Source organism: Sinocyclocheilus grahami, unplaced genomic scaffold, assembly GCF_001515645.1.
Source record: "Sinocyclocheilus grahami isolate Dianchi unplaced genomic scaffold, SAMN03320097.WGS_v1.1 scaffold216.1, whole genome shotgun sequence".
Lineage (NCBI taxonomy): Eukaryota > Metazoa > Chordata > Actinopteri > Cypriniformes > Cyprinidae > Sinocyclocheilus > Sinocyclocheilus grahami.
The window spans coordinates 584,011-610,799 of record NW_015505395.1 but is presented as its reverse complement, the minus strand read 5'-3'; the positions used below and the strand labels follow the sequence as shown (position 1 = coordinate 610,799).

Here is a 26,789-nt window from a genome sequence, read left to right as displayed (position 1 = left end):
CAATAGCCAAAAATACATTGTATGGGTCAAAATTATAAATTTTTCTTTTATGCCAAAAATCATTAGGATATTAAGTAAAGATCATGTTCTATGAAGATATATTTTGTAAATTTCCTACCGTAAATATATAAAAACTTACATTTTGATTAGTAATATGCATTGCTAAGGACTTCATTTGGACAACTTTAAAGATGATTTTCTCAATATTTAGATTTTTTTTGCACCCTCAGATTCCAGATTTTCAAATAGTTGTATCTCAGCCAAATATTATCCTATCCTAACAAACCCTACATCAATGGAAGGCTTATTTATTCAGCTTTCAGATGATGTATAAATCTTAATTTAGAAAAATTGACCTTTATGACTGGTTTTGTGGTCCAGGGTCACATCTGATTGCTTTGAACAGTTATAAAATAATATAGTCACTACTGGTATTGTTGCTACTGTAAAACCATAAATTAATATTTGAAGTTAAATATTTAAATATGATGGTGACTAATAAGTTACCACACTTGATTTCTAGTAAGAGTAACTGTAGTTACTAAGGTGTTTTGCCAGATACAATTAACATGGTCAATTTTTAGTGTAAATGGTGGTGTCACCATTATTAATCTACATGTTTATTAAAAGAACGTTTTAACCCTGTAAAGCCTGAAACATGAAGTAATCGTCAGAAAATTGATCGTATGAATAGTCAGAAAGCAGTTCATTGAAAATTTTGACAAAACATAGAAAGAAATCTAAAAAAAAAAGTTTGCATATGTGTTTTTTTGAGTATCATATTTGATACATCAGTCTTTTATGGCTCGTATAGTATGATATAGTGACAATACGGAGCTAAGATGAACTTCTGATAGCTTGTAATGTAAACCAGTGAGCTCTTTATAACAGTATAGCAGACTAATTTCATAAAATGCATATAAATATCAATTGTCAAAAAGCAAAAAGACCCATGAACCACAAGCTGATGGTTTTGTATCCGCTTGTTAAGTCTGACGTCACGTGTCACAGCTGCCGTGTCCAAACGCTCTATCAGATACCACGAGAAAACAACAAAAGGTGCTAATATACACTCACAATGTGATATAATACTACCAAAAAAATTATAATCCTAACCTTTAATTCCATACCGAAATCCCAGATAGCCAGACAATGAAAATATAAATATAAATAAATAAATATAAAAAATATTTGTGTTTGGGACGCTGTGAGCATGGAGACTGTAGTGTAGACCGTAAGTTTGAAAACGTTTAGCTTAAATGTTTAATATGAATAAACAGTGCTCACAAACGGCTGCGGAGGTAGTATTCTCAAGTGAAGCGAGTTGAGGCTTGGACCCTGGAAACAGCGCTTCTTACGTCACCACTTAACAACCGAATAATTATACTAAAAGGCCTATTACTTGCTAAAGAAAATAAACTGTCAATCAGGCGACAGAAGGCATGGAGGAGATTGTTTGCAACAACAAAAATCATCTTTTTAGGGTTAAACACTTTCCAATTTTCCTTCCAGATGTGGGATCTCGTGAGCTCATGTTGGTTTGTCCTTTTCTTCAGGTTGGACACCTCTCCATGAAGCTTGTAACCTTGGTTACTATGATGTGGCGAAGGTTCTGATTGGTGCAGGAGCGGAAGTGAACACGCAGGGATTGGACGATGACACTCCGCTTCATGACGCCTCCAGCAGCGGACACAAAGATGTGAGTTTTACTTTAAATTATGACATTTATAGCTAGTGCTTGACCTACATGGATTTTAAAAGCTGATACTGATGTATCAGTTAATGTAAAAAGTTTGAGTGAATATTTTTTTAATGATCTGAAAACATTTTAATCTTCATAGTGCTTTAACATTTTTTTTTTTTTTTTTCCCCGTAACAATTAAATTGAATTGATGATTTGGAGCAGATAGTAAAGGAAACAAGTGTCTAACATACATGTCAACGCCTTTGATACTGTTTAAAAAGCATCCCAGAATGCAACTCGTTAAGTTGGTTGAGCGTGCATGAATGTAGACCAAGTGTGTCCAAGTTATTAGAGTGTCCAAACTAATTTAATGGCAACAAATGAAATGTTCACTTAATTTACATAATAACAAACATATTTCATTTTCATTAGGCATTAATGAGGCTGTGGGTAGATTTTAGAGGACAATTTTTTTTAAATGGCAGAGTGAACACATTTATTGACTGATGACGATACTCTCAAAGTAGCCAAATATCTGTTGCAAGAACCTGTAGTAATTGTGAATCTTTCTGATAATCTGATTCACCTGTGTACATTGTTTCTGTCATGTTTTGCCAAACCTTCATAGATTGTGAAGCTGCTCTTGCGTCATGGAGGCAATGCCTTCCAGGCCAACAAGAGAGGGGAGAGACCGGTTGATGTTGCTGACTCTCAGGAGCTTGAGCAGTTACTCAAGGGAGAGATCCCACTCTCTGAAGCAGAAGAGAGCTTTTCAGGTACGGAGACAGTTGGCAGGAGATTTGCCAGTGCTGTTGCTACTGGCATTTCTTTTTAACTATTTTTTTTTTTTTCGGGTTAAATACAAGCTCTGTCAACATTTACAACATGCTGAGCAGTCTCTGATGCAGAGTCCAAGTCAAGTCAAATCCATTTTCTTATTAGTTTTCTGCATTCTATAGGTTTTGCATGAACATTTATTTTATATGCATTTTGCAGATGCTTTTATCCAAAGCGACTTACATTGCATTCAAGCTATATATGTATTTTTTCAGTTCATAATTCCCTGGGAATCGAACCCATGACCTTGCTGTTGCTAGTGCCATGCTCTACTGTTTTAGCTACAAGAATTTCTCATATTTTTTAAAAGAATGATTATGAAGTTTAACTTGCATTTAAAGGTAAAGTTTTTTTTTTATTGTTTTTATATTCTGTAAATGCTCACTCAATAGAAAATGTGTCTCTGTGACTGACTTAAAAGTCACAACATTTATCAAAACGTTGTAATATTTTGAGAATTTTTCTCTTTGTAGACCTAAAGAACTGAGTCCAAGTCAAATCTCAAGTAACTTTCTTTTGCATGCTGTTGATTACCACACACAATAATTTTATATATTTCACTTTACAAAGCAATTTAATTGATGAAAAAATATTGTTGGTTGAGCCTTTGGAATACTAGGTACTAGTTCTGCTTATGTGTCACTTACATTAATCTCTATTCAACCCCAGATATCTTTAAATTCTTTTAAATTTGATATCATAGCGTATTATTAATTCTCTTTTTTCCATTATTTTGTATGCCACAGAATCAGAGGACCCACCTTCAGTAAATCCATCCAGTGTAGACGAGAACATAGAGTACTCTGATGCTGAAAAAGACTCTGACAGTAAATCGACTACAGTGAAGGCCTCATCATCCATGTCAGGGCTGGACGAATACGAGTTTAAGGATGAGGAAGAGGAGGAGGACCTCAGTAAGGCACTTAATGACCGACACATCCTACGGCGAGAGCTTCGGCAAAAGGAGAAGGAGGAGAAGGAAAGGAACCACTATGCTTCCAAACAAGGCAGCAAAAGCGACCAGTCGACGCCGACGTGCAAGTCGAAAAAAACAAAGGCGTCCCGTGTCTACTGCAGTTCAGACAGTTCGAGCGATGAAGCTGAGGTGCCGACAGAAAGAAGGAACTCGCCCACCAGGTCGGTCAGTGTGGATGGTCACAAAACGGACAGTAGATCAAAGAAAGAAAGCTTGAATCTCACGCCAGTGGAACAGAAAGAAAAAGGTAAACAGAAGAAAAAGAACAAGAGCCAAAGCAAAAACAAGGAGAACCAGGAAGTCCGAGAAGAAGGGAAAGAGAACAGCAAATCCCTTCTGTTTTCCTCGGCAACTGTGTCCGACAATTCTGACAAGGGCGTCAGGGAAGAGGACTCGTTCAAAATGTCATTCAGTACAAAGGATGACACATCGGTCCACCTCTTTCACCTGTCTGTAGTCAAGTCCCCAAAGCTGAACCACAGTCAAACTGACAAGCAGACAACTCCACTGAAACAGGAAAACGCTAAGACTTGTGTTTCTATTGCTGATGGATCCTGTCCAGGGGATGGCGTCAAATACAACCACTACACAGAATCTGACTTCTGCACAGAAGGTTCTAGCAGTAAGAGCTGCAAGCACAAGGAAAAGAGCAAACATCACCACAAAGAGCTTAACTTTGACGGAGATGACGGCAGTTGCAGTCCTTTTAAAGACAGTAGTCTAAGCAACAGTATGGACAGTTCTGAGGCTGTATTCAGGAAGACTGACAAAGATGGCAAAGTTGTAAAAAAGCACAAGCTGAAACACAAGGAGAAGGAAAAGTATAGGAAAGAGTATGAAGCCGAGAGGAATCGCCACTGTCAAAAAGAGCCACGCAAGGACGGACATAGGAACATGGAGTTTGATCGGGAGTTTTGGAAAGAGAACTTCTTCAAAAGTGATGAAAATGAAGAACACTCAGGCAAATGTGAGATGCCTGCTGGTGGATCTCCTCCGAAATCCTCAGACTCATCGCCTGTTAAAGAGGAAAGAGGGGCATCAAAAGACAAACATTCAGGCAGTAACAGCAGCAGCAGCAGCAGCAGCAAGGACAGAAGGCCAAAAGAGGAGAGAGAAAAGGACAAGTCCATTAAAAAAGAGAAAAAAGAGGTGCCCCTTAAAGAGGAGCGGGGAAAGGACGGAAAAGGAGATGAAGTTGATTACCGGACTGAGGGTTTTGGCTCTGGGCGAATTCCTGACAGCTCACTGCACAGTTCAGGAGTGAAAGAAGAAGTAGATGATAAACTAGTCACTGGCAATTCAGCTGACCAAGATCAACTGGAGTCTCCAGAGAAGAACTCTCTCGAGAAAAATGATAAGCGACCTCCAACAAAGGATCGGGAGTCTGAAAAGTCTGATAAGAAACATGCAGATAAAGATAAGAAAGTAAAATCTGAGCATTTAGCTGACAAGCCTGAATCTCACAACTCTACAGATCGGTGGAAAGAAAAGGAGAAATTAACAAATATTTCACATTCATCCAATGATAAGAGTCATAAAGAGGGTGACAAGCTCAAAGCAATGTCTTTAATGAAAAAACATGAAGAGAGCAAGAAGAATAAGGACAAGCTTGACAAAAGAGCTGAGAAAGAGCACTCTTCTGGTGACCACAGAGACAAAGATAAAACAAGTTCTGAAAAGAAAGGCAAAGCCCCCGAGAAAACCACTGATCATGGAAAATCTGACCGCAATAAAGAAAAAGAACGGGACAAAGATTCTGACAAGAGGAAAAAGGAGAAATCAAAAGAGACCACCCCCTCTTCCTCATCCTACTCCAATCTAAAGTTGTTATTGGAAGAGAAGAAAGGCTATGTTTGTGAGAACAATAAGGTTGTTTCATCTAAATCAAAAGAAGAGGCAACCAAGCCTCAAGAGAAAGACAGAGATAGAAGAGAGAGGGACAGAGAGTCTGAAAGGCATCGAGACCGTGAGCGGGACCGACACAAGGAAAAGGACAAAGATCGATCCCAGCTGAACAGGGATGGCAAAATTAGCAAGCCGAAACTAAGTGAAGTGGACTCCAAAACTAAGGTAGCACCTACTCTAAAGGATACTCGTCCCAAGGAAAAGAGGTTGGTGAACGACGACCTCATGAAGACCAGCTTTGAACGCATGCTCAGTCTCAAGGACCAGGAAATTGAACAGTGGCACAGGAAGCACCTAGAGAAAATCAAGCAGAAGGAACGTGAGCGACTAAAGCAGCGTCCAGGAATTGACCCTGGGAAACAGAAAAGCAAGGAAAAAACTAAAACAACCTCTTCGTCCAGTGAGCCTTGTCTATCCAAGGAACTAACTCTGTCAAAGAGCTCAGAAGCACCAGATGGGCACCACGAGAGGGTCTTGAAAGATGCCACCAGTGGAAGAACGCTCTCGCTAGATGCGAAAACCTTCGGGAAGAATGGACCAGTCATAGAAAACAATCTCAGTCGGTCTCCGAGACCAGAGAGCGAAAAATCTGACTTTATGTCAAGATCAGTATCCATGATCTCTGTGGCAAGTTCAGAAGATTCCTGTCATGCAACCACACTGACACCTAGACCAATTGAATATGATTCTGACATGAACATGGAACCTTCAGATTCTCAGCCACCTCTCCTGCAGTCTTCCCTCATTGCACAGTCCTCCAGATCACCTACTGTTCAAGATAAAGATACCAGCAGTCTTCCCGAAGTGGCTCTCTGCAATCGAACACCACTATCAAGCAGACATGCATCCCCATGCTTAAGGGCTATTCTGGATGAAGAAGCCAAGATACCACCAGCTGAGACTAGACTGACAGTAGAGTCTCAGATAAACAGTATTGCATCACAGCCAAGCATTGAGCAAGCTTCGGTTCATCAAACCGAGATTAGCGTGCTCCCTGTTCAGGAGACTCGGAGCAGTCAAAGTCTTACTAGTGCTCTTCCAGAAAGTGAAAATCTGACTAGCAATGAAGGTGAAGACGTCACCCCCGTTTGTCAAGTTCAACCTTCATCCCACTTGCAAGAGTCTAGTGCTAAAAACCTAGGTAGCCTCACACAGGCTAACAGTGTGTTTCAGACCCATTTGCAAGAGCAGAGCAGTTCTTGCAACACTAGTAGTCAAGTAGAGCATGCAAGTCTTTGTCAGCTTGACATCCCTGGTGCCGGAATGACGGAGGGATCAAACAAGGAGCCGTCACTAGGTGTTGCATCACAAGTTGCATCATTTCAGTCTTCTCGCACACAAAATGTATCTGACAACTGTGCACCTTTGTATTCTAGTAGCCAGCAGTGGGAAACTGGCGCCGTTACCCGTAGCGAACAGACATTGACAGCAGACTCTGATTTGAGGCCAGAGCAAAGAGAAAAACCCTTGGTTGTTTCTGAGAACAAAGTGGACAAGAGTGGGGAAAGCGTCAGCAAAACAGATTGCACTCCAAGTACATCTATTGGTTCATGTAGATCCAGCTCTGAAGAAACTACTAAACCACTGCTGAGAACAATCAGTGTCCAAGAGGATACAGAAAAGGGTGATGGAAGAGTGCAAGACGAAAGTACCTCAAGGTTCTCCAGTGAGCCATTAGTTACAGTTGATGCTCAACCAGAGAAACATGAGCAAGGCCTTCATACAGCTTCAGCAACAAATGTGTCTCGCTGTGCCAGTCCAGAACGGATCCCTGAGGAGCCCATGGAGGTGTCTGAAGATGTTTCAGACAAGAACCGAATCACAGAAACGGATGGGGTGAAGGTGTTATCCTTAGAAGAAGGTGCAACAACCCAAGCTCTGTCTGAAAGCAAAGCTGATGTAGAGACATCAGACCAGCTTGCTGTTGAGGAGAAGCCTATGAAATCAGACCTTCAGGCTAATGTAGAACAGGGTCAAAGCAGTGCTGCTGTCCAGCCTGATCATCAGGCAGAGCCTCCCAGTGGTGCGACCTCAGGAAGTTCCTCCCCGATATCAGTTGTGGAGAGAGATTCCGATACATTTGGGGCCAGAGCCAAAGTCCAACTCCTTGAAGAAGAAGCTGACATGCAGGTGACCCATCCAAGGAAAAGAAAAATGCCTAGGGCTTCTCCTCCGGCCCAAGGGAACCTTACGGCTCAGCAGGTCAGAGAAAAGACGCAGCAGTCCTTAGCTGCAATTGTAGATGCGCTTAAGCTTGAAGAGATCCAGCCTTACCAGACCGAGAGAGCAAACCCATATTATGAATACTTACACATTCGCAAAAAGATCGAGGAGAAGAGGAAAGTACTTTGTAGTGTCATTCCTCAAGCTCCTCAGTACTACGATGAATATGTGACATTCAATGGGTCCTATCTGCTGGATGGAAACCCTCTCAGCAAGCTCTGCATCCCAACGGTATGGTTCCATTCTGTGAAAGTATTGATTGCAACTCAAATTAAAATGCTAAAATCTAAAGTCCTGCTAATTCTATGCTTTTGTAGATAACGCCACCTCCCTCACTACCTGAACCACTGAAAGAGATGTTCAAACAGCAAGAGGTGGTGCGGATGAAGCTAAGACTGCAGCACAGCATCGAAAGGGTAAATGGAACCGAGAATGTACTGTATTTATTGATCATCAATCTCTAGACTAGGATTTTCTCGAACTGAGGGGCTATGGACCCCTTGGGGTTCATGATAGAACTACAGGGGATCTGTGAGAAAATGTGTAAATAATAAATAAATAAACAAATAAATATTACATATTATTTTTTAACATAAAAAATTAAAAGCTACATGTAATAATGATAGTAAATTATCATTCTAAATAAAAAAGAAACCCACAAAAAAAAAACTAATACATTTTAAATAAATACTATTTAAATAATTTATTTAATAAATAAAAAACAATAAATAAAATACAAAAAAATATTCTTAAAATAATATTAACAATTAAAGAGTTAAATAGAAAGATGATAATGATGATTATCATAATTTTACATGTTATTAATTGTATTGTTCATAATATTTAGGTTTGGAAATCTCTTTTACAGATATGTAGTTACTAAATGGTAACATAAATTATTTATTATGTAATTATGTAACAACATAAATGTTACAAAAGTGTCAACTTTTCAGCCTGCTTAATTCTATAATTATGTTTAAAAGCATCTACATTCATATGCAGAAACAGAGAAATATTATTTTGTTTTAGGCTATATATTTATTTTTTTTTTAGCTTCAGATTGCTGCATTTTGGTTGCAATAAAGATGACTTAAAATGACTGAGGCGTTTGCTCTTCCAGGAAAAGCTGATTGTATCCAATGAGCAGGAGGTTTTGAGAGTTCATTACCGTGCTGCAAGAACACTAGCCAATCAGACGCTTCCATTCAGTGCCTGCACAGTCCTATTGGATGCCGAAGTATACAACATGCCCCAGGACGTCCAGGTAAATGGCCACATTATCAGGACATTATTTTAAAGTAATGAATCTAAATTATTTTCTGCAGTCAACATCAAGTCAATGGAGCTTAACTTGTTTTGATTCTGGAACGTTCTTTTAATACCTTTTAATAGTTTTGCAACATATAGTTCATCTTTACTAATGTCTTTTTTACATTTCAGGGTGATGATGGGAAGACCTCTGTCAGAGATCGGTTCAATGCGAGGCAGTTTATGTCTTGGCTTCAGGATGTAGACGACAAGTTTGACAAGTTGAAGGTACAAAAGCAAATAGAAATAGGAAATGAAATGCAACAAACAACTAGCATCTGTAGAAATGTCATGGTACATCGGTCCCAAAAAGTCTTTGGACACATTAGCCTCACTTAAACACACATTAAAGTTTTAGCAACAGATTAGGGTTTCTGCTGGTTTTATGAAGGTGAAATTGTCCTTTTTAAGACGACGTAAAGAAAATGTAAGCACTAAATGGAATGGAATATGGTCTCTAAATGTCTTGTATTAGCAACACTTCAAAGCAAAATAAATATACATAAAATAGCTTGAAAAGCTGTGCTCCTAACCTCTAGAAAATAGAAACAACTTTTACTGTACCTTCTGATCACACTGCAAAAAAATGTAAAGTTCCCCCCATTGACAGATGTTTGTGCATGTTTTAAGCATAAACTCACTTAATTTTGCTCAGTTTCTCAGAAGACAAGACTTCATATGTTCAGCCTGCATCTCGAGTAAATGCATGTTGATTTAAGGATGTTTATATATTTGTATTGAAAAGCAAAACAAAAAATACTGAGTAAGATTTATTGCAGTGCATCACTTTATGAAGACTTTCTGCTCCTATTAAAGTCCTTTTTAGGCCTTGGTTCTTGGAAGGCTAAATTAAGACTTTAAAGACCTTTTTTAAGTCCCTGTCCGATAATGACATTTCCAATAAATTGTATTTAATTTGAAATAATGATAGCTACTGCAATATTTTGAGCTCACATGCCGCTTTGATATTTTGTTGTCTAATGCAATGACGTTCATACATAAGTGTGACTTAAGTGAATTTCTGTCCTCGTGTGACTGACTTGAATCTGTTTTCCTGCAGACGTGTCTCTTGATGCGTCAGCAGCATGAAGCAGCAGCGTTAAACGCCGTTCAGCGTCTGGAGTGGCAGCTGAAGCTGCAGGAATTGGATCCTGCCACTTACAAGTCTACCAGCATTTTCGAGATTCCCGAATTCTACATCCCCCTCGTAGAGGTCAACGACGACTTCGACTTGACGCCGATATGAGACGACGATTTAGTAGCTGTCGGACCACGACGAGTGATGATGTCAAGACGTGAGCGTAGGGAGAAAACACGAAGCACTTGATTTGGAGGTGTGCGTGTGTGCGTGCGTGCGCATGTATGTTGTGCGTGTGTGTGTGTGTGTGTGTGTCACGGTGCACATGTCGTTGACCGAACGCTTTCTAATAAAAGAAGAAAAACTAAGAAAAATAACACAAACAAGCACTGCACATCGAGGCTAACTGTCATCACCAGTTCAGTCTGTGTTTGCTGTTCTAGTTCTGGTTCCCGGTCCAAACGCACTTCACCATATGGGCGCCAGATTGGCTCTGATAGACTGCAGGCCTAAATAAAACGCACTTAACCCTGAGGTCCACCATACAGAACGGTAGACCGCGGGTCGACAGAGGAGCATCGGGAAAAACCAGCCTCCGGAGGGTAAAGACCACCATCGGAAAGCGTGCGAGAGAGATTTTCCTCCTCCGTTAAGAAAGAGATCTCAATCCAACATGTTTCTACAGTGAGTGTTCATAGATTATGTATAGATTGTGCTCCTCATTTTTTAACTTATTTTATACATACTGATTGTGCATTTGTAAATAGCCATGTAATTATTGTTTTTAACTTGTAAAAAAGGAAAGAAAACTGAGAGGACGGAAAAAATTTAAGTAATAAATATTTTGATTGTAAACTTTGTTTTGTCTAATGTTTGATGGACCAAAGTTGTTTTCACATTGAAGTTCTTTGTTGTTGTTGTTGTTGTTGTTGATGTTTGCTTAACTCTTTAAGCATGTGTTTTGAAATACTTTTTGTTTTATTTTTTTTTAATTCCTCTTTTATCCCTTTGGCATTCATCAAGTCCGATGTTTTTTGACTTGTGATTTCTATAATGTGCATGCTTTCGCAAGTTCGTCGCTTTCTAAAAAGTTGTACCGTGGTGAGGTTTACTGACGTGGTCCTGGTTCTTTTCTGCCATTTGTATCTGTTAGTAACATCCACTTCTTGCGTGTTGTCCCTTGTGTCTTGCGCACATTTAAAAAACAAAAACAAAAAAAAACAAAAAAGTTTGTTGTGGTTTCTCGATAGGAAAAAATACCCTTACTTTTACAGTTTTAATGTGAGATCACAACAAAACCTATTTTTTACAACGTAATGCCTTTTGAACGATGGTTCTAAAAATATGTCTATTTTAATATTTACTTGTTACATGAGGATGTACATATTTGTAATATATAATTGAATAAATTTTATTGGTTGTGAAATATTTTTTGCCCTTTTTTTTATTTATATATTTTTTTACTGTCATGGACATGGAAACATTAGTCTATTAAAGTCATGGAATTTACTAGTGAATATTAATGTTTCTATACTCTGCATAAATGCTCAAAGCAAAATTCTCAATTGAAACGCTCAAAAATCTGGACTTTTTGGACATTTATATGTAACTTTTTGGGTACAGATGTTCATGCATGCATGCATATAAAACTGAACTTTTTTTTTTGTCCAGCAGATGGCAGAGTGCACGGATTAAACCATATTAATCAACATCAAAACTATCTAAAAACGAATATAGTTTAGTCTTTATCTGTAGGAGTGTATGAATATTGCATTGTTTTGGAGCTATAAATGTTTTTAAAAAATATAACTATTATTTATATAATTAAAATTCTTATTATATTTTTATAATAATAAATTATTAATTTAAAATCCATACATATATTAATATTTAATAATAAAAGCAATTATAATACTAATCCCTTATTAAAGTGAATAATAAAAATAATGTATAATTCGTATTATTTAAATTAGCATTTTAATTCTTAAAAATATAAGTATAAATAATAATAATAATATTGGATAGTTAATAGTGATTGAACCACCAAACCTTCACTTAGAAGTCCAAATCTTGCTTTTGTTGAGCCCTTTTGAAACCTTTAATGATTTGCCCGATCCTTTTATTCAAAACGACTTACAAATGAGAGAAAAAAGCCCAACAGTTTATCTTAAGGAGCCAACAGCATTAGCAGTACTGAGTAATCTCACCGCACTCCTCCTGCTGAGATCAGAAGTCATCGGGCTGCGATGCGTAGATCTGCACCGGCGACTGTGATTGGCTGAAACCCGCCAGCGCTGTGAAAAGTAACGGGTACCATGTGACCTCGTCTGTGCGATTCCTCCTGTTTTAGCAGAGCTCTGAACAATAATCGACGCCTAATAATAACACTAGACATTAAACACGTAGCGAAGAGTTAAAAATATTTGTGGTTTCCGACTCATCCGAAACAACATCCGGGCCAGTAAGCCACGCCTCCTTTGAGACACGTGTGTTATGCTAATTGCAGTTCTACTCGCTTCTTCCATTTCTGTGAATCAAAGCCGCTCATGTTTCTATTCAGAGTAAAAGGAGCCAAGACACGAGATCCGCATGAGAGAAAGTCCAAAACCAAAGGAAAGTGTTGAGAACGCGTCAAAGTGACACAGTAAGTACGCTTCTGTTGTTTGTCAAATGCGTGTAAAGATGTGACGTAAGCCAGATCTGTGACGTGATAATCCTGTGTTTTTGCGTCATGTTTGCGATAAAGCTTTTCTTTGTTGTTTTTTATATTTTATGTGAGGAAGAACGTTCAACACGCCGCTGAAAAGTTCCTCAGTGTTCTGCATTCCAAATCTGTGTTTCATTTGCTTGAATGTGATGTAGCTGGATTATATTTTCCAAGTTTGCTTAAAAAAAAAAATATTTATGCTATGCATAAAAGTGCTGAAAGTACTGTCTTTAATATATATATATATATATATAACAAATAATACTTTTTATATTTTATGTAAAAAAAAAAATAATAATTCGTTCTCAGTTCTATCGTGTATACCTAACCAAAAATATAGTCATTTTATTATATATGATATTAAATAGTATTATATATTTTAATATATATATCATTTTATTTTATGTGATTATTTATTTATTAAATAAATTGTATTCGTTAAATCCAAATCTATATTTCATTTGCCTGAAAGTGAATTTTTATTTCTCTATATATTTCAGTGCAGTATATCATCTGATCTGTTAATAGTTGTTCTGTGTTGAGCGCAGGTGTGTGGAGTTTGGGTCAGGATGCGGCCGGCTCTGTTCCTCTGTCCCGTCCTGATCTCTCTGTTGTCTGGACTGACCCTCGTCAGCGGCTGTAACAAAGCCCTGTGCGCCAGTGACGTCAGCAAATGTCTTCTGCAGGTAACACAGACGCTTATTTGTCCCACCGGATCAGTTCCCAATGTTTCCTGTCCTCTGGAATTTTGAGAATTGTACTTTTCATCTTTATCAACTTTTTAATAGTCATTCATGTTGAATTCCACAAGTCAGGGCTCCCAGGGGAAATGTCTGTAGTGAATATCATTTTTTAGTGTTAGCTCTGCTCTGAAATATTTCAACAGATATAAATTGTGTGTTTTGAGAGTATAAAATCTGTATGTCATGTTTATTCATAAAAGTCCGTATTTAATGCCTGTTAAAGTGATGTAAATTCACTGGAAGGTGTAGGAGCTCCAGCAGGTGGTTCTGAACTGTGTAAACTTCATGCTCTGATACGGTTTGAGTTTATAGTTACACTAGAAGGAAATCGAATCATCATTAACAAAGATTCATTGATTTAGCCTTAGTTTTTTTTTTTTTACAAAATTCTATTCGGTTGCTCAAGTTGGACGTGTGGAATACGGAAAAATGTTTGAAAACATTCCCAGAACGGTAAGGAACGGTGCATTTACATTTCTGTCTCTCACGGAATCAGAACACACAGATGCCTGAGAGCAGAGCATCGTAATATTGTGACACAGTTCCAGTCAGAAGCTTTTTCTTCGTGTCACCTGAGCGATGTGGTGAGGTTCTTCTGTCGGTTTGTGCTCTCCACCGCAGAAACGCTGTGTTTGAGGGCGACTGGGTGTAACTCATGTTATACTGGATCACGTTTTCCCTGGAGCATACCAGCAGCTGCGTGCGTGTGTGTGTGTGCGTGTGTGCGTGCGTGCGTGTGTGTGTGTGTGCGTGTGTGGCACTTTCTGTTGTGCATGTGGCTCAGTGTTGATTTTAAATTTTAAATCTAGATGCCTGCCCTTATAAAAAATTACTATGGTGATGATACTGATAATTTCATGATGATGTATTTGGGAAGGTCCTACATCCACCCCCAAATATATGTTTTGTTTTGTTTTGTTTTGATGTGTTTTAATGTGTTTTCTTTTGTTTTGATTTTTGTTTTGATGTGTTTTAATGTGTTTTCTTTTGTTTTGATGTGTTTTGTTTTGATGTGTTTACTTTTGTTTTGATTTTTGTTTTGATGTGTTTTAATGTGTTTTCTTTTGTTTTGATGTGTTTTTTTTTGTTTTGATTTAATGTGTTTTCTTTTGTTTTGATGTGTTTTGTTTTGTTTTGATGTGTTTTAATGTGTTTTGTTTTGTTTTGATGTGATTTATTTTGTTTTGATGTGTTTTGTTTTGTTTTGATGTGTTTTATTTTGTTTTGTTTGTGCTTTCCTAATCATTTTCTATTTTCTGTCAAATATATTCTCTCTCTCTCTCTCTCTTTCTCTCTGTCTGGCGTGTCTGCTGTGATTGGATCTGTGTGTGTCTCTGCTGGCTGTGTTTACTCTGGTCTGTGTGTCCCAGAGGAAGAGAGACAGACAGTCTCGGGATGTGAGACATCTGTCTGGGGAATAAACACAGAGGTTCATGACGTTACATGAGTAAACAGCCCGGCACACGCTCGGACGAGAGACAAACGAGAGCAGATGAGAAAAACCTGCTGAAAGCAACAAAACAGATTCTTATTTTCTGGATGTTGTGTGGTTGCTAAGGTTTTCTGGGGGGTTGCTAGGGAGTTTGTGGTGTGTTTTGGTTGGTTAGTTCGTTGCTAGGGTGTTCAGAATATTATCACTTTTATTTTTTTCATATCATTCGATATCAGTATTTATCTCATTATTTATTTTCTACCATTAATGAGGAAGGAAATACATTCCACATGTTTGTTAGACCACAAGTTATTGTTAATAAAACTAATTTGTTAACTGAAATAAAATATTAAGTATTAGATGAAAAACAAATAAATTAGAATTTGAAAAATATAATAAAATAGTATTACAATTATTAAAACTAAAATTTAAATGAAAGCTAAATAAAAAAACTATTCTCATGAGTTCCATTTTGTATATTTAAACAAGAATGTAGTAATATTATTTATTAAGTGTCTGGAAATGTAATAAATTAATTGTGAGAGCGGATGGGTCACAGTTCAACTTTTTTTCTTTTTTTTTTTTTACTTTGTATGCGCTATCAGACATTATAGTCACAGTCATGCTTCATGGCACAGCTGGGCAGAATCATGTCTTTTTCAAATGAAAAGCGTGGATTGTTTGCAGGTACAGCAGGAGTCTGTGAGGCTGTGTTTGGACAGGTTGTACTTCAGTGTCTTGAAGTGAAGGAAACTGAGCTTTTATGGCTTTTATGTAGTTTGGCTCGATGGTTCTTTTAAGGAATGCATGAAAATGGCACACGCAATTCCCCAAACTAAAGAGAACTGGGCAGGGACCGGGAATTGTCTGGGCTTGTTTCTTTTGGAAGTATCTGGCCCACGTGTGTTTTCAGGTATTGGCTTTTCTGTAGTTGCGTTTTTGTTACTCTCTGTGTTTCCTCTCCTGAACTTTCAGTTTTAATGGCACACGCACACGCACACACACACACACACACACACATCTGGAAATTGACCTCTTCCTCGCAACTGCTGGCAAAACACGAAACACAGAGAGCCGAATGTGTGTGTCTGTGTTCTGCTGTTTTCTCTGTAATTATAACTCTAAATGTGTCCCAGGTTTGGGTCAGTCTTTTTCCCCTCTCCGCTGGGGCTTTGGAGGGTTTTTTTCCAGCGTGGAACAGTTCGCAGCTCTGTTTCTTCTCAGCCTGGTGTTATTTCTCATGTTTAAATGTTCTTTGTCTCTTTGGGTGGTTTTCTTTGAACTCTTACAGCTGAAAGATCTCGATGTTTCCTTCAAGACTCTCGGCTCTCTGTAGCACATGTGTTTGGAGATCATGTTTATGTGAGCTAGACTTCCTCCACGTCATGTCATTTTTCCCCTGTATGATTGCCTTTCGTAATGTATATTGTGTGTGTGTGTACAGGGTCTGTGTCAGTGCCGGCCGTCGGAGGGAAACTGTTCATGTTGTAAGGAGTGCATGCTGTGTTTGAGCTCTCTGTGGGAGGAGTGCTGCGACTGTGTCGGTGAGATTGAAATCAATACATACTCGATACTCATTCAGCACTCTAACTCCAAATAAATATCACAGCTGGTCCATGAACAATATTTATTTTATTTTATATTTTATTTTATTTTTGATTAATTGGTTTATTTTTTAAATAAATCAAAATTAAATTATAAAATAAAATAAAATATTTTAGTTCATAGTCAACGTCTGTTTAATGCTATTAACCAGGTCTAATAATAATCACTTAAAAAAACAAAAATTTAATCAATCAAAATTAAATTATTTAATAATTTTTTCTTATAAATACATATTCCATAAAAATACATTATGTGCTTATTTTATATTATTTTATTTTTTGATTAATTGGTTTATTTTAATCAATCAACCAATTAGTTCTTGGCTCAACTCCTATTTAATGCTATTAACCAGGTCTTATAATAATCACTTTTTAATTTTTTCAATCAATCAAAATTAAATTATATATAAAATTATATATAAGTTATACAGTGGGTACGGAAAGTATTCAGACCCCCTTAAATTTTTCACTCTTTGTTATATTGCAGCCATTTGCTAAAATCATTTAAGTTAATTTTTTTCCTCATTAATGTACACACAGCACCCCATATTGACAGAAAAACACAGAATTGTTGACATTTTTGCAGATTTATTAAAAAAGAAAAACTGAAATATCACAATGCATTATGGAGGTTTTTCTTATAAATACATACATATTCTATACATTATGTGGTTATTTTATTTTATTATTTATTTATTTACTTTTGTAAATACATATACATTTAAATGATAAAATAAATACTCCCATAGTGTGTAACAAAACATAAATAAACAAATATATTTGACATATCTGGAGTATGTACAATGACTGAAAGAAAAGAAAAGAAAAATTATATAAAAAAAAGTTTTATTTTAAATAAAATAATAATATAAAATAGTGAAATGATATAAATGAAGCAAAATAAAATGATTATTATAAGAATAAAGTGATTATTAGGAATATTAAGAGCTGGGCCGGGACTATAAACTGAAGACGTCAGGTTGTGTTAACAGGTTTGACTCATTCTCAGTCCAGTGAGAGCACTTGTAAATATTAGGACTGGTTTGAGGATGACAGGAGGGCTGGTGTCCACTCCTCTGACAGAAGTGAGCTGATCCAGATACTCTCATCTCTGTGTGCTGCGGCTTCAAACACAAACTCCAGATCAGTTCAGATCAGGTTTTCCCGGTTAACAGTTACAGCCAATCAGAGTACAAAAGTTGAAACCAGATCATTCCTAAACATAATACAAAAACAAAAGAGCTTTGAGAAAGCAAAGCATGCTTTAGATGCCACATTTGTCTGTTTTCATTCTCTATATTCGATTGGTATCCTGTTGAAATCATTGCAAACGGCACACAGATAATGCATGAGCAGTAATTATCGAGTCAACAGGGCTACTGATAAAGCTTTAAATTGACAGAGGGTTTTATGACCAGATGAAAAAGTTGCATCATACCTAAGAAGAAGTCTAAAAATGAACACAATGCATAATGCATCCATTTTCACAACAAGGACATAAAAGCATCAGATTGTAGAGCTCGTTCAGTTCCAAGCACTCGTTTATTGGCTGAGAGGGAAAGGAGGGATGCGTGTTGTTCCCTGAAGGCCAAACCTGGCTTGGTTTTGTTAATCAGAAGCAGCTGTGCTGGCAGCCGCTCCACAGATAATCTGAAACACAAGGTCTCTGCAGCGTTCTGCTCTTTATTAAAACCTTCATCCACCATCTGATTGCCATCTTTAACAGCAGTTGATCTCTCAAAGTGGAGCTGCTGTTCACAGTCGTGTTCTGAAGACTTTAAATGTCACAATATTTACTAAAAAAATTAGTTCACTAAAAAAATAAAAATGCACACAGAAAATATTTTTTTATTTTATAATCCTAATAATCAGTTATTATTATAATCACTTTTATATTATATCCAATCAAAATGAAATGATAAAATACCCCACAAATAACCGATTACTCAGCCGCCTTTATTCAATGGAGAACAAAATATTAATTTTCTAATTTTTATTTAAAAATGGTTGCAATAGCTTGAGTAAATGATGGCAAAATTATTATTATTTTTGGTTAACCTATTCCTTTAATAGTGGTTGACAAATATGAATTTTTCAATGAATATTTGTTCTTTTTTTCAAACACATTTAATATTTAGATTTAAATATATTCCAGTTTTTACATTTAAATATGATAAAATAAATAAGTATAATTCATAAAATATAAATATAAGGTAAACGCTTACATTTAAATATAAAATATGTATGAAATTAGGTCACAGTAGTTACTTAAAATAAATAAATGCAAAAATATGCATTATTCATTGCTATGGCTATTAGTACGTATATTGCAGTCAAGTAGTCTTCAGTTGTGATTACATTTGCTTGTAAAGTTCGTCATAAAGGTTTTTTTGTGGCTTTCCATCATGATGCGTGCAAGTTCTTCCTTTTTTCTGTCCCACAGGAATGTGTAACCCCAGGAATTACAACGACAGTCCTGCCTCCTCCAAGAGCACCGTCGAGGAGCTGTACCGACCAATCCCATCGCTCTTCCGCGCTCTGACCGAAGGCGACGCCCCCATTAACATGATGGTCGTGTCGTTCCCCGTGGCGGAGGAACTTTCCCACCACGAGAACCTCGTGTCTTTCCTGGAGACGCTCGACAGCCAGAGCCACAACATCTCACTGCCCAGCAGCAGCAGCGTCCATGACGGTGTGTACCGGGAGGAAAAGATATTAAAACATGATTTTATCTTGTCCCAGAATACCTGTAACCGGGCGAACGAGACGAGAGACGTGCAGATCCATTTGCAAGCTTTATTAGACAGAGACGTAGTCCATAACACAGGCAGGGTCGAAACACCAGCAAACAGGTATGGCACGGGCAAGACACAAGAGTATTCCAAGGACAGACGTGATCAGACTCCGGCAAACAATATCCATACCAAAGATGATTAGACATTATTAAACTCTTTAAAATAATAGCTTAGCCAAAAATTAACATTTGGTTAAACAATGAATATGCTATTTTCCACACAAGGAAAGTGGATGGTGTTTTATGCTGTCAAGCTCCAAAAAGGCAACTTAAAAATAGCATGAAATCTGTACAGCTTGTGCACTTTGTTTTTGTAAATTTGTATGGAAAATTATTATTCAACTCGCTAATAAGCTTAAATATTTCACCTCAAGATCTCATTTTTTGTTTCACAAAAGAAAGAAAAATGTTTGGAATGAGTGGTTTAGTAAATGATTATTTGTTATTTAATACTAATAATAATAATAATACATTTTTATTTTATTTCACTTTATTTTATTTGTATCTCTTTTTAATTTATGTCTTTAGTTTATAGTCTTGGCTCAAATTATTGATCTTAATAATCAGTTCTTCTAATAATCACTTTTATTTTGTTTTAACTAAAAATTTAAAATAATTTAAAAATAAAATAATATACCTTCTGATGCATAAACTGACCTTAAACTGCATAAATAAACTGCATTTTTTGTGTGAAAAACATTATTCAGTCCACTTTCGTTGTATGAAAAAAGAAACTTGGATAATTTGCCTCAAGATCTCATTTTTTTTGTTTCACTACAGACAGAAAATGGTTAGGAATAAGTGGAGAAAATAATGACAAAATGAATTTGACCGAATTCTTTTAATAGTGGTCGACTAATTTAGGGTTTCAGTGGCCAGTTTTTTCTTCTGTTTCACATAATATTTACATTTAATTTGAATATAAATTAAAAATATTATTATATTATTATATAAATTATTCTACGATTAAATATTATTCATTAAATAATATAAATATACACTTACATTTAAATGTAGAGATTGATATTACATTAAAATATTTACTCAGTTCACTAAAACAAATTAAATGTAAACGGCAAATATTTTATTATTTTATTTTGTTTTAAATCAGTCAGAATTAAATTAAATTATAGAATAAAAACCCACATACAAATGACTTAAAATGACTGTAAACTGCATGAATAAAGACAAATATATTCTCAGCGTTCACAAAAAGATTAAAATGCAAAAAGAAAATACTTAATTTTATTTTTATTTTGTTGTTTTGAATTTATAGTCTTAGCTCAAATCTTAATAATAAAGTCTAATAGTAATCACTTTAATTTATTTTAAAACAGAATGAAAATAAATTCTAGAATTAAAAACCCACGTAATGCTTAAATGACGCACATCTGCATAAATAAACAAACATTATGTGTAAGACACAAACCATTATTTTACCTACTTTCATTCTATGGAAAATAAGCTTGAATATTTTGTCTTGAGGTACTGTATGATATCTACTAATAATAATAATACATTTTTATTTTATTTCACTTTATTTTATTTGTATCTCTTTTTAATTTATGTCTTTAGTTTATAGTCTTGGCTCAAATTATTGATCTTAATAATCAGTTCTTCTAATAATCACTTTTATTTTGTTTTAACTAAAAATTTAAAATAATTTAAAAAATAAAATAATATACCTTCTGATGCATAAACTGACCTTAAACTGCATAAATAAACTGCATTTTTTGTGTGAAAAACATTATTCAGTCCACTTTCGTTGTATGAAAAAAGAAACTTGGATAATTTGCCTCAAGATCTCATTTTTTTGTTTCACTACAGACAGAAAATGGTTAGGAATAAGTGGAGAAAATAATGACAAAATGAATTTGACCGAATTCTTTTAATAGTGGTCGACTAATTTAGGGTTTCAGTGGCCAGTTTTTTCTTCTGTTTCACATAATATTTACATTTAATTTGAATATAAATTAAAAATATTATTATATTATTATATAAATTATTCTACGATTAAATATTATTCATTAAATAATATAAATATACACTTACATTTAAATGTAGAGATTGATATTACATTAAAATATTTACTCAGTTCACTAAAACAAATTAAATGTAAACGGCAAATATTTTATTATTTTATTTTGTTTTAAATCAGTCAGAATTAAATTAAATTATAGAATAAAAACCCACATACAAATGACTTAAAATGACTGTAAACTGCATGAATAAAGACAAATATATTCTCAGCGTTCACAAAAAGATTAAAATGCAAAAAGAAAATACTTAATTTTATTTTTATTTTGTTGTTTTGAATTTATAGTCTTAGCTCAAATCTTAATAATAAAGTCTAATAGTAATCACTTTAATTTATTTTAAAACAGAATGAAAATAAATTCTAGAATTAAAAACCCACGTAATGCTTAAATGACGCACATCTGCATAAATAAACAAACATTATGTGTAAGACACAAACCATTATTTTACCTACTTTCATTCTATGGAAAAATAAGCTTGAATATTTTGTCTTGAGGTACTGTATGATATATTAACATGTAACTTCTGGAAAGTGAAGTCTCTTCTCTTCTCTTCTCTTCTCTTCTCTTCTCTTCTCTTCTCTTCTCTTCTCTTCTCTTCTCTTCTCTGCTCTTCTCTGCTCTTCTCATCTCTTCTCTTCTCTTCTCTTCTCTTCTCTTCTCTGCTCTTCTCTGCTCTTCTCATCTCATCTCTGCTCTTCTCTTCTCTGCTCTTCTCTTCTCTGCTCTTCTCATCTCTGCACTTCTCATCTCATCTCATCTCTGCTCTGCTCTGCTCTTCTCTGCTCTGCTCTTCTCTGCTCTTCTCTTCTCTTCTCTGCTCTGCTCTTCTCTGCTCTGCTCTGCTCTGCTCTTCTCTTCTCTTCTCTTCTCTGCTCATCTCTGCTCATCTCATCTCATCTCTTCTCTGCTCTGCTCTTCTCTGCTCTTCTCTTCTCTTCTCTTCTCTGCTTTGCTCTTCTCTTCTCTTCTCTTCTCTTCTCTGCTCTTCTCTGCTTTGCTCTTCTCATCTCTTCTCTGCTTTGCTCTTCTCTGCTCTTCTCATCTCTGCTCTGCTCTTCTCTTCTCTTCTCTGCTCATCTCTGCTCATCTCATCTCTTCTCTGCTCATCTCTTCTCTGCTCGTCTCTTCTCTTCTCTTCTCTTCTCTTCTCTGCTTTGCTCTTCTCTTCTCTTCTCTTCTCTTCTCTGCTCTTCTCTGCTTTGCTCTTCTCATCTCTTCTCTGCTTTGCTCTTCTCTTCTCTGCTCTTCTCAGTAGTGTTAGCTACTTTGAAGCACGTATAGCCTATATTTAGTAGTCACGTTTACAGCAGAAATTTCCGTTATCCTCTTGGAATTAAAATATTTTATGGTTTCGTTCATCAAGGCTTATTTTAAGTACATTTTACATTTAAGGATATTTATGTAACTGTAGCATATGATTATACTTGGAAAAAAAAGAGTAAAATGTACTGATACTTTTCTGTCAGGACAAAAATGTTCCCTTATGGAAATACGGAAATTAACAATGGTTTTACTATAGTAAAAGTGCAGTAACCATGGATTGATTGTCATTTTTTTAACCCACAGTTTAACAACAAATATATGGTAAAAAAAGGTTAGTGTAATAAAATCATGGTTAATTTTAATGTGTTTTCCGATAAACCTAAAACACAATGCAGTGCAAAATTCAAAATACATCATATTGAATTTACATATACTGTCCCTAATTTTTAAAGTTTTTTTTTATATTAATTAAAATGTATTTATTTATTTAATTTGGAGTGTAGAGAAAAGCCTTACAAACGTAACGTATACTGTATCCATTATATAAAATTGCAATGTTAAAGTTAAAAATCAATGTTCCCTTTACTAGAGACAACAAAAATCCCAAATATATACTAGGCTATTTAATAATAGTTAAAATTTAAAATGGACAATATTGTGCTGAATGTAGAACTTGATGACAACAACAATAATAACTCAGTACAAAATAAAATATATATATATATACTAGAAGCTGGGTGTGCTCCTCAAGAGGACTATGGCATTGTAAATGTATTAAAGTCTTATATATTTTATATTTGCAGTTTTTACAAAGTACAACTGTTTACGTGTAGTAGAAAGGTAAGCAAAAGAAATTTAATAACTTAATACTGATCTTCATTATGTTATGTGCAGGAAAAAAACAGGAACATCTGCGGAGAGTAATGTTCGCGCTGCACTGTCAGCTCGGTGGCGCTAGTAAACACGTCCTCTCTGCGCTGTCGAGTCGGTGGCGCAGCTCGGTCCATTGAGCTGCACCGATGACAGGTCAGCGCGGCGCGAACACTTTAAAACCGCGCTGTTTCATCCCACTTTTGGTGTGTTTGGCTTCCCATACTTCTCTTCTCTTCTCTGCTCTGCTCTGCTCTTCTCCTCGCTGCTCTTCTCATCGCTGCTCTTCTCTGCTCTTCTCTGCTGTTCTTCTCTGCTCTGCTCTTCTAATCTCTGCTATTCTCTTCTCATCTCATCTCTGCTCTTCTCTTCTCTTCTCTGCTCTTCTCATCTCTGCTATTCTCTTCTCATCTCATCTCTGCTCTTCTCTTCTAATCTCTGCTATTCTCTGCTCTGCTCTTCTCTGCTCTTCTCTGCTGTTCTTCTCTGCTCTGCTCTTCTCTTTTCTGCTCTTCTCATCTCTGCTTTTCTCTGCTCTTCTCTTCTCATCTCTGCTCTTCTCTGGTCTTCTCTTCTCTTCTCTGCTCTTCTCTGCTCTTCTAATCTCTGCTATTCTCTTCTCATCTAATCTCATCTCTGCTCTTCTCTTCTAATCTCTGCTATTCTCTGCTCTGCTCTTCTCTGCTCTTCTCTGCTGTTCTTCTCTGCTCTGCTCTTCTCTTTTCTGCTCTTCTCATCTCTGCTTTTCTCTGCTCTGCTCTTCTCTTCTCATCTCTGGTCTTCTCTTCTCTTCTCTGCTCTTCTAATCTCTGCTATTCTCTTCTCATCTAATCTCATCTCTGCTCTTCTCTTCTAATCTCTGCTATTCTCTGCTCTTCTCATCTCTGCTCTTCTCTTCTCTTTTCTGCTCTTCTCTGCTGTTCTTCTCTGCTCTGCTCTTCTCATCTCTGCTATTCTCTTCTCATCTAATCTCATCTCTGCTCTTCTCTTCTAATCTCTGCTATTCTCTGTTCTGCTCTTCTCTTCTCTGCTCTTCTTCTCTGCTCTGCTCTTCTCTTCTCTGCTCTTCTCATCTCTGCTTTTCTCTGCTCTTCTCTTCTCTTCTCATCTCTGCTCTTCTCTGGTCTTCTCTTCTCTGCTCTTCTAATCTCTGCTATTCTCTTCTCATCTAATCTCATCTCTGCTCTTCTCTTCTCTTCTAATCTCTGCTATTATCTTCTCTGCTCTTCTCTTCTAATCTCTGCTATTATCTTCTCTTCTCTTCTCTGCTCTTCTCTGCTCTTCTCTTCTCATCTCATCTCATCTCATCTCTGCTCTTCTCTTCTCTTCTAATCTCTGCTATTCTCTTCTCTTCTAATCTATACTATTCTCTTCTCATCTCTGCTCTTCTCTACTGTTCTTCTCTACTGTTCTTCTCTACTGTTCTTCTCACCTCACCTCACCTCACCTCACCTCTACACATGCTCGTCTGTGATGTGTTCCTCTGGCTCTGCTCTCATTCCTCAGATGCCTTGTGTACGGTGGTCTACTTTGATGACTGCTTGTCCATCCGTCAGTGTAAGCAGTACTGCGAGTCAATGGGCGGATCAAAGTACCGCTGGTTTCATAACGCCTGCTGTGAGTGTATCGGACCTGAATGTCTGGACTACGGCAGTAAAGCCGTCAAATGCATGAACTGCCTCATCTGAGAGCTCAACACTGACTGTACACACTTCATCTGCTGTTTTATTGTATAAAACACTTCTGGCCATTTCTGTTCTTGTTTACAGATCTTGTTTCTTATTCTTGTCTTTGGGAAAATAAGGTCACGTTTTTTTTGGTAAGTTATCAATACTGTTTGTGAATTATTAAAGCAGCATGTAGAGGTCGATTCTCATTCAAATCATATTCCATCTGTATATAGTTCCCATTTCATATTCATATTTCTGGTTTAACTATATTAAAAACTAAAGTAAACTGCTGTGTTTGTTTTTCAAATTCATTCACTGCTGTTTAAGGCTTTAGTCTCCTGATCTGGTATTTTTGGTGATTTACATTGTTGTACAACATTTTGATTTGATGATTTGAAATGAAAAAATTATATTAGCACCCAACATGGATGCTATTTTATCCAACAATCAAAGTTTAGGCTAAAATATATCTGAATATAAAAGGGAAGTGTGTATTTTAGATGGACATGTTGTCAGAACGTTCTGGCTATATGCATTTTTCCAGTAATGCTAATAGAATATTCGTTTAAAGTTATCTTGTCTTTAGTAATGTTCTCAAAACAGCGGCACAAAAATGTCATTTATACATCGTTTCATAGAACGTTTTTGTTCTAAAATGTTTTGGACAATTGTGTAACGTTTTTAAATGTTTCGGAACGTTCAGGGAACATTCAAAAGTAACATTCCCCTAATGTTTGCAAAATGACTAAATGGAATGTCGAATAACAAAAAAAAAAAAGTTTTTAAAACATAAAAAAAATTGACTTTTAGAACATTTAGAGAACATTCAGAAAACATTTTCATAACATAATAGGAAACATTCTTAGAACACATTTTATTAACTGAGAAACTTGTAAGGTTTTCACTATTTTTAAAAACATTTTCCATTTCACTTTTTAAAAGATTTTTTAAATATTCTATAGACACTATTTAAAATATTTACTATTTAAAAATAGTCCTGACAAATACATTTTTAAAACTACATTCCATGAAGTCTCTCAGTACGTCACCTACCCATAAACTAGTTCATTTCCTGTTCACATGAACAGTTATTCTGTTATTCTGGTGTGCATCCCTCACCGCAGCTCTGGTCTCTGACAAACTCTCAATGTAAGTTGGCATAAATGCATCTTGACAGCCAGATGTAGTCAGCATCAGTCAGACCTCATTAACAGCACAGCTGACAGGTGTGTGTGTGTGTGTGTGTGTTTGCATGCTTCTCTAGTGACCTCAAAGACTTTCTTTGTCTGACTTTCAGACACACTTTTACTATTCTTGCTTTAAAACCTTTGAGAGGTTCAGTAAAGTGCAGCAAAATTCAAGTTGAGCTTAAATTGCTGCATACATTTCAGTTATTTTTATAACCGGAAATTACTTAAATTATTTTAGTATTGCTAAATATTGTAGTCTATAACTATTATAGTTTTATTAATATTTTGATTTAGTTTTTATTTGGATATTTTTCTGTTTTAATTTTAGTTCAAGTTTGAGTAATTTAGTTTTTAATTATGTATATATCGTTTTTATATAACCCTGAACTGAATGAAATTATTCATGTTTTATATATTTATCTTTATTGTTCATTTTCATACATAATTTTTTATTTCAAAAATGCTC

General features: G+C 36.0%; 2 protein-coding genes across 5 annotated transcripts in view; both read left to right on the top strand.

The window, feature by feature from the left end:
• Positions 1-11,241, top strand: part of LOC107596228 (ankyrin repeat domain-containing protein 12-like) — a 55,889-nt gene extending 44,648 nt beyond the window's left edge. For 2 of the 4 annotated variants that reach the window (XM_016286906.1, XM_016286908.1), the window contains 7 exons: positions 1,557-1,699; positions 2,313-2,460; positions 3,268-7,856; positions 7,943-8,041; positions 8,746-8,889; positions 9,066-9,161; positions 9,994-11,209. In XM_016286906.1, coding sequence (XP_016142392.1) covers positions 1,557-1,699; positions 2,313-2,460; positions 3,268-7,856; positions 7,943-8,041; positions 8,746-8,889; positions 9,066-9,161; positions 9,994-10,179 — 5,405 coding nt within the window. In that variant the 3' untranslated portion in view covers positions 10,180-11,209. Of the gene's footprint in view, positions 1-1,556; positions 1,700-2,312; positions 2,461-3,267; positions 7,857-7,942; positions 8,042-8,745; positions 8,890-9,065; positions 9,162-9,993 lie in introns of all 4 variants that reach the window. The other 2 variants (XR_001610341.1, XM_016286907.1) reach the window with 2 other exon arrangements.
• A 1,270-nt stretch (positions 11,242-12,511) lies between these two features.
• LOC107596295 (twisted gastrulation protein homolog 1-A-like) lies at positions 12,512-25,387 on the top strand. The gene is made up of 5 exons (XM_016286987.1): positions 12,512-12,655; positions 13,267-13,404; positions 16,338-16,437; positions 18,941-19,189; positions 24,970-25,387. The coding sequence occupies exons 2-5, from the start codon at positions 13,288-13,290 to the stop codon at positions 25,149-25,151; spliced, it is 648 nt and encodes a 215-aa protein (XP_016142473.1). The 5' UTR covers positions 12,512-12,655; positions 13,267-13,287; the 3' UTR covers positions 25,152-25,387.
• The last annotated feature ends 1,402 nt before the right edge of the window (positions 25,388-26,789 follow it).

Coding starts and splice junctions, on each gene's coding strand:
- LOC107596295 (XM_016286987.1), top strand. CDS start 13,288: ATGCGGCCGGCTCTGTTCCTCTGTCCCGTCCTGATCTCTCTGTTGTCT. Junction 16,438..18,940: donor GGAGTGCTGCGACTGTGTCG/GTGAGATTGAAA, acceptor TCTGTCCCACAG/GAATGTGTAACCCCAGGAAT. Junction 19,190..24,969: donor CAGCAGCAGCGTCCATGACG/GTGTGTACCGGG, acceptor CTCATTCCTCAG/ATGCCTTGTGTACGGTGGTC.